The 12,956-nt window shown below is 35.3% G+C and overlaps 1 protein-coding gene across 1 annotated transcript in view; it reads left to right on the top strand.

Annotated features, from left to right (window-relative positions):
• Positions 1 to 348: 348 nt before the first annotated feature.
• LOC150090923 (uncharacterized) overlaps positions 349 to 12,956 on the top strand; it is a 57,045-nt gene continuing 44,437 nt past the window's right edge. The window contains exons 1-2 of the mRNA XM_090380687.1: positions 349 to 892; positions 5,723 to 5,881. Coding sequence (XP_090236813.1) covers positions 680 to 892; positions 5,723 to 5,881 — 372 coding nt within the window. The 5' untranslated portion in view covers positions 349 to 679. The remainder of the gene's footprint in view (positions 893 to 5,722; positions 5,882 to 12,956) is intronic.

The following is a 12,956-nucleotide window of genomic DNA, read 5'->3' as shown; positions in this document are numbered from 1 at the left end:
GACAGAAAAGTTGCGTGTTTGCATAAAAGGACCAATTAGACATAATGTGCTTAGAAAATTCGCTCGACTTTTTGCCGCTGGCGTTTTGTAGGACACGACAGCAACGTAAACAGAGCATAAAATGATCCATTTCCCGGTGATTTATAGAACGGGCATTTTGCCTTCGGCTGTTGCTCGATACAAAACGCATGCATAAAAGCGGGCTTCAGTATAAGGAGCTAGAATATAAAACCAATCAGACTATAGGTGGCAGCATGAGCAGGGACTGCTCATAATATTTTACTCACAGAGAAGTATAGTTACTACTCAGATTTTACCATTGTGCTAATATATTACTATTACTATTCTGTGGTGTTAACGATTATGTGTTGAACTGTTTCTTTTTGCTGTAATAAGGAAACATTATTATGTAGTTTTAAGTGTAGCGTGAATGGCTGTGTCGTTGTATTTCTGTTATATTGACATGTTGAAATTCAGAATTGCTAGCTTTAAGCTATCAATAACAATGACAGTTTATTTCCTTACCAGAGGCTGACTGTAGTTTCGTGCCAATACTATTGGCAATGAATTTGGCCAAATGTTATTTAACATTGTAGGATTCCTTTATTGAGACCTAGTTATCTTGAGTGTATGAAGTATTACAGCACCCGCTGGTTAAAATTATTGTCATTTGAAAACAATGGAGAAAGATGTTAATATGATTAGTAATGATGATAATCGAAATTCAAAGACTCTTGCGGAGTTCTGCATGAACTTTCCATTACATCGAGCGTGTCGTGATGGGGATTTTCTCGAATTGTCTGCATTAATTGAAACTGGGCAGTACTCGTTGTTTCAAGAAGATTCTTTAAATTTTTGGACTCCAGTTCATTGGGCTGCATATAGCGGGAAGGTATGTATACTGCGTCGCATTGTGTAAACATCTTATGCGATTCATTAATCTGTTTGTCATCACATTAACATGTCTTGAGGGACTGAATGAGACAATAGTGAGCTAACTGACTTAACGCTAAGGCGAGCTTGTGTATTTTTTGTATAAGTTAATAGCTCGACAATTTCACTTTATGATGTTCGACTCATTGATTTGTACTATAGGGTTTATATTCATGGGTTTAGTCTAACATTACTAGGGTTAATATTTATAAGGTTAGATTAACTTTATGGATATTAACTCTACTAATCTTATGAATCGTGTGGATGCTTAATAAATGTTAACCTAACCTAGTAAGGGTAGGTCAGCATATGAACTTTTACCGGGGAATCTGGGATCCTGGACCTAGTATTTATGAATGGTATTTTTTTTTTTTTTGTCTTATGTGATTTTCCCTTTCAGACACCATTTACTGCAAACATTTCATTCAGTTCTCAATTTTAATTTTATGATGGGATGACAAACTTACCTTTGCTTTTAAAAAGCAACAAAAAATCTTTAGAAAGAAAGCAAAAAAAAAAAAAAAATTCTTACCTCTTGAGAATGGTACTTAAAGTGCAGGCCCATCTGTGTGATCTTCAGGAATTGCTCAACTTTATTATTCATTTCAAGTTGCCCTCTGGAACTTTAGATTATATTAACTGACCAGAAAATGCCTATTGCTGGCCCATTGATGCCATTTCCTTTTCTAGAGATGAAACTAAGAATTTAAGAAACTACCTTTAATGAACAAAGTTGGCCCAGATTTATTATTACTATCAGCTATATGGTGCAAGGAAGCCTAAGGCTTATGCTGCACCAGCCAAAAAAAAAAAAAAAAAATCCCAAGTCTCCCTGAGAGAGAGAGAGAGAAAGGGAATCGCCAAGAAAGAGAAGAATGATTATATCCAACTCAGGACCCTGGTTGTGCCAAGCCCATACCCACCAGATGTGAGCCCCTGGGGTTAATTAATTCTGAATTTTGTATTAATTTTCAAGTTAGCAAATTTTTAGTTCTCTTATTTCCATCTTCAATTGGTGTATTTCTGTAGAGAAGAATACAGCTTGGGATGCATATAAATTATCAGCCAATGTAGTTGCCTACAGTACATAAACTTGTTTGCACCTAAGTCACAAAAGAGATTATGCAAGATAAAGGATTAAAAGAAGTCTCTAGCAAAGAATGCAGAAAATAACAGCAAAGCTTTTACGTGTGTCAATAAGAAGGAAGGGAATGAATCATTGGTCTACTGGATATGATTTGTTTAACTGTTGATGAACAGTTAAACAAATTATGGCATTAGGTTGCTGACAAACTGAATAGATTTTTGCATCTAATTCACGCGAGGAATTTTTTTAGCAATGAGAATGCCAGAAACTTATCAAAATCTAACAGGGAACTCAATGATTTTGTGATAACGGAGAAAGGTGATGTTATACTCCAGAACATCAGTACAACCCTGTACTTGACAAGAAAGAGAGAGGAAGAAGGCAGTGATAGACCAGTGAATGTACCTCCTACTCACAGTTTCCCCCCCCCCTCCTCCTCACCTGCATGTTACTGGGGGATGTCACGTGACATCATAATATGTCGGAGCTGAAATGAAGAAAGAGAAACAGCAAAATGGCAATTTTTTTTTTAAACAACAAAAATTGACACCACATACAAACACTGATTCTTCTCGCCTGTACATTACTAGACAATTGCTCATGCATGTCAACAGAAATGCTTTTTTTGTTGTTGTTGTTCTGCAGCTGCCACCCCCATACCCCTGGGGGCTTTATGGGGGCTGCTGTCCCCACACCCTTGCTAATATAAAGAGAACCTGATACTAACAACTCATAGTTACTACGAAAAAAATAAAATTGTCAAGAAACAACTTTACGCCAGCAACTTTACACTTCATCAAATATCCACACTAAAAACACTTGTATTCTAAAGGTATCAAATTAGTCTTACATCCCTCTTTTGAAACAATAATACACAATAGCCAAGAGCAGCAAGACAACTAAACAACAGCATGATTATTTTGCATTAATTTTGCACAATAATTCCCACTAAATTCAGAAAAATCAGAAGTGAATTTGCATCCAATAAAACAATCAGAAACACAAAATGAGGTAAATTACGCATTCCCAGTAATCAGCAAGTCACAGAACTTGACCAGACAATAACTCCGTTCTTTGACCATGCCCACAATGATGTGACTCGGGTGTATCCATATTCTGGAGATCAGCCAAAAGTGTGAAGAGAAATTGTTGAAACTAAATGTAAAAAAAAAAAAAAAAAAGGCACATGAGGTAAATAGTATCTATCCAATTACATTAAAGGATACAGCAAAATGGATTAGGAAACCTTTAGCCATAATTATGAGAACATTCTTTGATTCAGGTGATGTCCATATGGACTTGAGATGTGCAAATGTATCCCTAATTCACAAAGGCAAGATTGAGGGGTGACATGAGTAATTACAGTCCTGTGAACTTGACGTCTGTTCCAGGGAAAATAATGGAGCCACTGGTTTAAGTAGTAATGAATGCAGACCCATACAGACAGTAATGCAATTATACTGTGGGGGATCTTGTCTAACCATTCTGATTGAATGTTATGATGCAATAACAGTGTAACTGGATGCAAAAAATAATTCTGACATTGTGTACTTGCATTTCAGAAAAACTTTTCATGCTGTTGCACATAAAAGACTTCTGTACAAATTGCAGCAATGTGGCATTAAGGACAATTTACAAACATTCTCTTCTTACAAACATTAGACAAATATTATTAGTGAATCCCCAAGTTTTTGGCCTGTTGTTTTCAGTATTTTTTAATGATATTGATGGAGGCATATTAGGCCAGATGTCTATGTTTGCAGGTGACACAAAGGTTGGCAGGATGGTTAATTACAGTAATCAGGATATGCTATTCATCACAGGGTATGCTATTTTCAGCGTCTCTGTTGTCAGGGAAACAGGAAATATGTTGTGCAAGATGGATAGGTGAAATAGGACCAGGGTATGTCTTCCAAGGGCATAGGTAGATAATGTTGAAGAGCATATATAATCTTTTAAGGGCACAGAAGGCGATAGTGTTGTACATGTTGGCACTCATGATATTAAGAATAAGAGATCTAAGGATTTATTTAACAAGTACAGGACAATGTTGGCAAAAGTCACGAGTTAGGATTGAATTTGAAAATGTCTGCAATTCTGCCCAGATACGATAAGAGGGAGTATATGTTGAGGGGCTCATCAATCAATTCATCTCTGAAGAGAATGTGCAAGGCTCATTCTGACCCTGTTCTTATGTGCTGAATATGACTGTGTATAGTTGAAATGTGGCTTAATCACAAAAGAAACCTTGGCTCCATTATTTGTGTTGCTAGTTATAATTCTTTAGTAAATCAAGATATGACAGAAGTGATGGTGTTGTCCTAATATATCATGAAAACTATCACATAACCAGATGCCAAGCAAGTTATTCTGAGAATTTGAAGCAGTATGTATAACCCTTATGAAATGCTATTTTAAATATGAATTTTTTTTTTTTATTGTTTAATTCTTATCTATTTGTGCAACTTAATAATTATGTGTATCTTATGTAAAACCCCTAGCATCTCACTCTGAATGGTTGTTCTACTTATCCTTTTGTACAATAAAGATTTGTGTATATATTTGCAAAGTGCTTCAATCAAAAAAGAGTATTTCATTGCATTGGCTGTGTTTCCCAAGTTTGAACTAAACAGAGCTGAAAATAAATCACTACTGATGGAAGAATTAGATGTTATTCAGTAGTAAATCCAAAATCTTTCCCTAAAACTGTTGGGGGAAACAAAATATAAAGGATTTTTTTTCTGTCCCCCATTTTTAAACAGGTTTTGACAATGAAAATATGGAACTTACTATTTTATTCAGTTATAATAACTGCACAAAAAAATCTCTGCAGTTGTGAAATGTCTATTTTTATGCTACAATGCAGGGCTACCATCATTGGCACATGTAGAAAGAATGTTTAGTGCTGTCAAATCATTATTTTAATTAAGACGTGAAAAATTATCTGATACAAATTTTGAAATGCACTTATTATTGAAATTTAGATGTTTTAGATAATTAATATATGTTTCAAAAAAATAGGATAAATGTAATTTTCATTTCATATGTTTCATTAGCAGTTTTAGTAGTGCTTTTTTTATTTAAGAAACTTATTCAGTGAGATGGCAAAATATATATATATAAAAAAAAAACACCTGCAAGCATCATAAGTTAGTTTTCACTAAAGTTACTTTTTGCTCAAAATAATTTTTAAACCTTTAATAAGTGCAGAGATTCTCAAACTTTTATGCCCTCAGCCCCTTTAAAAGTTTTCATAAATTTTACACCCTCCCCCCAGATTGGACATAATTTAACTATGAATATACATATACTTTTAAAAATTAATATATATATACTTCAATACATTTAATCTCAAAGAAATATAATCTAAATAGTAGAAATACCTACTATTAGTGGAATGGTTTGTCCTTATTTCATTAAAAGAGTACTTCATGATAACAACAAAAGCCCCCTTCCCAAAAAACCAAGCATTTGGTTTTTTGTGTAGGATGTAGGATGCACTCCCTCCTGGGGGAGTGCATCCTACACTTTGAGAACCTCTGGTGTTAGTGAAATAACTAACTGTGAGAGATTGAAATGTATATTTAACTAAACTTAATTAAAATTTAATAATATTTACATTCAGAATTTATTTCTTGAAATATGATTTAAAAGTTGCAATGGTTACCATACGATATAATAATAAAATGGCATCGATTTCAGCTTGACTGCTTATGTAAAGTATTTTCTGTTTTATCATCATCTGGAGCTGAATTTCAGTCATCAAAGTTTAACCAGACACCACTTCACCTTGTTGCACAGGGAGGACATACCAATTGCTTACTTTGGCTACTACTAACTGGAGCAAAAACAGACATTCAGGTGAGAATATCTCTCTCTCTCTCTCTCTCTCTCCTCTCTCTCTCTCTCTCTCTCTCTCTCTCTCTCTCTCTCTCTCTCTCTCTCCCCCCTAAACTGTCACTTATTTATGATATTTACAGACACATACTATATTCAGTACTTCTAATATAGAATATAATGTATTTCTAGTCAATACTTGAAACTTGCAACAATCAATACTGACTAGTACCAAGCTTCAAATAATAATAACTATTGTCAAATTATGGAGATAAGATAATTTATTTTTGTAGTGTTTGGGAAGGTGCTTTACTATGTTGATGTGTTGTAAATAACTTAATTGTGGCAAAATGATGCAAAGAAGCAAGCTTATGCATCATCACTTTGTATCTCCTCATGACTAATAATATAATTTATCCATTCCGTCTTTGAATTTATTCAAATTACCCAATTCCAGGTGTAAATTTGGCTGAAAGAAAATGTCTTCACATCTATCCTATAACCATCCTTTTTATTTTAAAATTTTTCCCTTTCTGTGTATCATCCAAGAAAGAAATAGGATGCCATCACCATTTAGTTTACTTATCCTATTTAAAATGTTAAACATATTAATCAGCTCTCTTTTCACAAATGCCCATATTTTGAGTGCTGCAATTAAAAAGAACTGTCTTTCTTGGTAAGAATACCTTTATGCCTTTAACTAATCTAGTTACTCTTATCTGCACCTGTTACAAGGGATCTTCATCCTTTATAAAACAATATTTCCAAACCTGTATGCAGTGTTCAAGATGTGGCCTATTACCTTACATCAGTGGTGTCTAACCTGCGGGCCAGATACAGCCCTCAAGTAATTTTTATATGGCCTGTGCGGAGAGTGAACTAAAACAGCATTTTAGAGAGTTACATCACTGCATCTACAGGCATGGAGGCATCAAGCTCAACTGTATCAAACATGTACATTTAACCCCAGGAGTATGCCCATATTCATCATCTGGTGAGTATGGCTTGGCAAACCCAGGGTCCTAAGCTGGATATGCACCATATGGCTATTAATAATAATAATAAATACAGTTATGCACTCATCAATCTTTTCATATTTTGAAATTCTACTATTTTTGATATGGCTTGTTCATTATATTGAATTATTATTAATTTGTATTGAATTCAAAAATTATCCTTAAAAATATACCAAAAGAGGAAAGTTGATATGGAGTGTCATGTTTTTAATCAAAGGTGGACTGATGGCTATTTGTTCATTGAGTGCGATGAAAGAGCAGCATGCTTGGTGTGTAAGGAGACTGTGTCAGTTTTTAAAGAATATGATTTAGAACAACTGATTCTAAGCATAAATCTTATGATCGATATAAAGGAGTTTGCAAAACAAGAAGTGTTCAAAGTTACAAAATGAATTAGAATTCCATTTCCCATATAACAGAACCCCATGGGCTGTCCTGTTTGCACTACTCAGAGAATTTTGTCGGGTTGTACAATTACTTAGGTATTTTCTTCTTCCTTACCTTGACCATGTTACCACCAATTAGCATATTATTTTGGAATTACTGTTATTCATATGCACTATCTTGCATTTTACAATGTTAAATCTCAGTTGCCACTTCCCAACCATTTGCATAATTTCTCTAGGCCTTGTTGCAGTAGCATGCCTTTGTTCCTGTCATTAACCATACTGCCAACCTCTGAATCATTATTAGACTTGTACATTAATCTTGATATGCCTTCACCAGTATTGTTAATAAATATTTTTAAAACAGTGCGGGTTCCATAAATTAACCCTGATGGACTCCAGTAATAAAATTAATCCAATAAGATCTGAGATTTACTTTAGTAATTTCTCAGATCTCCTACCCCTAATGTCATTAGTACCAATGTATACAACGATATCGCCTTTTGCACCCTTATAAGATAATAGCACGTCATCAACTTTTGATCTGGCTGACATACTCTGGTCTTATTCCACCTATCCTCTATACAAAACACATTTCCTGTTTCTCTAGCAATAGTCACAGGTAACAGCTTCTCTGGGTAGCCTGAAATCAATTCACTATATGTTGAATGACTGCTCTACAATCACCTGTGTGCAGTCCCAGAAAATCCTCTCTGTGTAGAACACCAAACAGACCATATCATCTTTTTTCATCTCACTGCAGCTTTTGCTGCAGTACAGACTCAATGTCTACTCCTTTTTAAGAGTCACTGTGGAATATATGGAATGTTTTTTTTAATTTTCTTGAACAGCTTCTGTCATTAAAATACTTATTCTTTACAGCAGATAATAAGACAGTCATTAGACAAAGTAATGCAGAATTTCACAAGGAGGAAACCTATTTCTTCATAGCCATTTTAATTCTCTTTTAAAAACATCCCCTGTTTAAGCTTGTATGCTGACATCTTTTGTGCCTCCCCTGTATCCAGGAACTCCTCGGCATTGCTGAGTAGTTATAAACGTGATCCATCGATAAAAACATGATCCATCAATAATGTGGCTGCAGCCACATTATTGATGGATACCAACTCACCTTTGCCTTCTCTCCTATATTCTAGATATTATACTTGACTCAAAGCTCCTTTTCAGACTGTATTTCCTATCTGCACAGCAAGTAAGCATTTTAGAATAAAAATGGATCTCCTTCCCATCGCACACAAGAAGACCTTTATAACTAAGTATATTAATGCCTGTCTGTTATCAGTTCTCCATTGTGCCTCTCTGGTTTGGTCTGCAGCTCCTAAATCCTCTCACAATAAAATTTGGTCTATTGAATATTGTGTTCTGAAATGGGCTAATAGATGGTCTTGCGAACCAGAAACCATCTGAAAATCTATACTGTGAAGCAATCTTATCTACACCCATTGCACACAGAATAAGAATTGGCAACTTGAAAATGTTTATTAACTTATGCTTATGTGCCCTGATTCAGGATCACATTAATATTTGGGAATATATCCACTGGAGAATCCCTGTAGGATTGGATTGCTTAAGAACAACTCACACCACTGCTCTGACCTCAACAGGATTAAATCACTAAATGCATTGTTCCCAAATGCAATAATTAGAATATTCAAGGAGTTGTCTATCAATTTGGATTTATAGAAATATGATACCAACTATAGGCAAGAACCTATAAGCATAATTAATTAAAAGCATTGTTCCTACATAAATGTAAGAATTATGCTTTCAGGCTGATCCATTGTTGTAACCTGAGGGCTGTGAATTTAATCATTTAATCAATTTCTTTAATCATCAGTGTTATCTGTTTTAAGCTAATTCAAACTGTTTCTCCCAGCATTAGAAGCTCAAATTTTTGAGCGATTTCCCCCCCTCCCCCATTTGGTTTTGTACATTCAAGCATCATATGTGATGCTTAAATGTATCACATATACAATCTGTTTCTAAAATGATATGATGCAAAAGTAAAAGACTGCATTTATTGGATCACAAGTTAAGTAAATTTTGGCTTCACAAGAACTGGAAGTCAAAGTGAATGATGCTGAGAAAAATGCCTGGTAGTTGTTTCAACTTGTATAATGGCTGTCTTGATAAACATTAAAAATGAAAGTACAAAGAACTAGGTGACTGAAAATGAAACATTGAATGTCAGTCACGTACTCTCATCCAAATTTTTTCAAATGGTGACAGTGAAAAGCATGGGGGAGAGAGAGAATCAACCAGTACACAGTCAGTGGAAAAGAGATGATCACATTAACCACAAATGCCAATAACATTTATATGTATATTTTTAAGGAAAATTTTTTGATTAACCTGAAGTAGGTTTTTAATTTGCTGGGTTTTTTGGTTTTTTTTTAGCTTGTTCTTTCCTTCTAGCTAAGAAGGTTAATATACTATTCTCTACAGAAGTTAAAAACATTTTTAATAAACCTGTTACTTTTTCTTTTCTGGGCAAACCTGAAGTTGCGCAAAACCCGTGTTGCGCAAAACTAAAGTCATATTCAGAATTAGCATATCCAAATTCATATGGAAACCTAGCAATGCAAATGAATAGAATCTTTTTGAAAAATTGTTATATAGTGTCATTATTGTTTTCTTTAAATGACTGGCAGTTTTAGTTAATATTATAGTGTAACATGCTTACCCACAGAGAATGAATTCTGAAAAGTCAACATACACCACTCCCTGAATTGGACATTCCCAAAATTATCATTCTTATTTCTCTGCAGAAATGGCTGGTTTCTAAATTATACCAGATTTAGCCATCGAAAGCCCTTTCAGGATATGGCTTGAGTTGTGTTTTATAAAATACTGTTTGCTTAGAAGAAGAGAAGAGAATGCCTTTCTTGTGAAGTTCATCTTCAGCTGTAAAACTACCTTCTAAATAACTCTTGTTGGTATTCAAGTTGTATAAGTACCACCTCATATCACAGAGAAGCGATATGAGGTGGTACATTCCACTTTTCTTAATAAGTGGATTAGATGAGGTGATCCTACTGCTTAGCCTTATAGTTCACCTCACCCTTTCATTTCCATTTCTGAGTATATGCTAAAAATAGAGGTTACATCTGTTGCCTACAAAGAATGTTTCAAGAATTTTAAACTGGTATTGCTATTGTGGATGACATATTTATGTGCGTTTAGGATAAGATTATATATAGGTAGGATATATGTTGAGTTGCCTTTGAAGGCATATTAAGTTCTGATGTGAGTTCTAAGTTTCTATGCTTTATCAATAAGAAATTATATTTCCAATTGTTAACTAATTTATAATATTGCATTTCACTATTGAATGATATGTCTTATTGCTCCAGTTATTACAAGTGACTCCTGCAACTAGGGGAGGTTAAAATTTGACTATTTCTTAATCCAGTGGCAATGGAAGGTTATGAAAATTTACAGGATCGTGTGACAGAAGATCCTGGAAAATGTTCTCATTCCTACATAATCCAATTTTTTTTTTCTACCTTCCTGAATGTAGTCAAACTGTTACTGCAATAATTTCTGAAGTGTTTTTTTATGGTTTTCACAAAGAAATTGTATTTAAGAATCCCTCAGGTGACCTGTCACTATTTTAACAACTATTTGGCTTTTTTCTCAATGAGTGGCATGATACTGGATAAGCACCAATGCTCTGTTTGTATGTAATTTCTGGTTACTTGTTTTTCTTCTATCACTGGTTCACTAAACAGCTACAGTCTTATCCTAGTAGTTTTGGAAGATTTATTATTGTTTTCGTAGTAAAGATGGGAAAACGAAGCTTGATATTCTCTCCAGTTGGCTACTACTCTGTGGGAAACAAGATAAGTAGTTTCAGTTTTCACATGCTGTGCCAAATTTTGAAATTAATCTGAAAAACAGAAGTAACTAATAGTATGAAATATATTATATTATATTCTTTTAATTTTTTAATAATATAGGTCACGTCGGAATTATGTAGACATTTAACAATCCATAATTTTGTGAATGATAATAAATTTAATTACTTTTGTTCTTTAACAGCTGAATTACATCTCTGGCTTCTATTTAAAAAAAAATTCATTTAAAATGTTTGAGAGAAAGAAAAAAAAACCTCCTCCAGCAAACATGCATAAATGACATCTTTTTCGGCACTCCTACGTAAGTCAATTGAATTCTGTATGTTTCTTGTAACACTATCCACAGATCCTCCAGTGTTTTTGAGCATATACCTTGTCGTTTGGGTATCCCCCACACAAAAAAATCTAAGGGACCAAGGTCCAGAAACCTTGGAGAATATAGGTATATTTAGGTCTAACGGCTCCTGGGATTTCTCCCATCTCCGCTTATGTACATTGTATCGGATAAGCCAGGGATTTAAAAGTATATGGGTCATGTGGTATGTAGCATGTTGTGCCCTTTTTTTCATCCTGCCTGTTAGCCACTGGGCCCCTAATGGGACCCGACGCTACCATACCGTGCCACGGGGAGGCTGGCCAGGTGTTACCTATAATATATATAGTACTCTGGCAGGTACTGCCACCTACTTTTCTGGGATTTCAGTGGCTAGGACCTAAAAAAAAAAAAAAAAAATAAAGTTTGCAGTTAGGCATTAGCATTTGTTAGGATAATTTAGAAGAAGCTTGCAAGGGGCTATATGCTGAAATAATATTTTCTATAATGCCTAAATGGGTCGGGCAAGAAATTTTGATGTAGTTAAATTTGGATGCGTAGGGCTGAAAACACTGTAAAAGTCAACAGTAAAGGGGGGAGGCTGAAGACTGGAGGGAAGAAAAGGAAGTAATGGGCCGATAGAAAGGATGGGCCCACATTTGCAGTGGAGCAGGCCTGTGCTCCACCAGAGGGAAGAGATTTGGGGGAGGAGTGGAGGGGCAAAGCCCCTCTTTCCACGGGAAGGGAAAGAAAGCACCGTTCAAGAGAGAAACTCTATGATGAGTCATATGACCACCTTGGATGTTTTTTAGTCAAGGTGCTCAACAAGGCGAGATAAGGTTCTTCTGGTCTTCTGTGGTATCTCTGAGCGAGTTGAGTCACAGTGGAAGACCCTGATATGTCCTACCTCCAGTCTTTATTAGTGTGTTTCCTTTGTCTGTGGTAAATTCTTTTCCATGTTTTGGTCCAGTCATATCATAACAGTTTGTTGCTTAGAAAGTCAACCTTAACACACCTGGCTGCCTCTTAGTTTGGAAATCCATTCCTGTTGTCATTTGCTTAGGAGGTCAAGAGGGAGACCAACTGCCTGATCTTTATCAGTGGGTTTCTTTTCAAAGCAGTATACTAGTCTCATTCCTGTTTTGGACCATGTAGGTTGTATAAGATTCGTTGTCACTAAGGTGGCCCAACCAGATCCTGGTTGCCTCACGGGTTGAGGGTCCATTCCAGTGAGGTGTGTAGTTTTTCCTGGGTCAGTTCCTGATCCTGTGCGAAATATCAGGAGTATCTTTTGGGCATTATTTCTGTTATTCCTTAGAGAGGGGTTTCTCTGAATTTAGTCAGGTCTTAGTTGTGTTTCTGTTACTCTGGGCCATTGAGGGATGGCTGTTGTCTTGTGATTGATTATCCTATTTCTGAACTTTTGGGATACCTCCACTCAAGGGGAGGGGAGGGTCCATTGTCTTGTGAACAGTTTTTATGTAAAAAAGTGTGGTTTTATAGATC

The sequence above is a fragment of the Mastigoproctus giganteus genome, chromosome 1, assembly GCF_048544385.1.
Source record: "Mastigoproctus giganteus isolate SK-2022 chromosome 1, ASM4854438v1, whole genome shotgun sequence".
Lineage (NCBI taxonomy): Eukaryota > Metazoa > Arthropoda > Arachnida > Uropygi > Thelyphonidae > Mastigoproctus > Mastigoproctus giganteus.
This window is presented reverse-complemented; position numbering and strand designations above follow the sequence as displayed.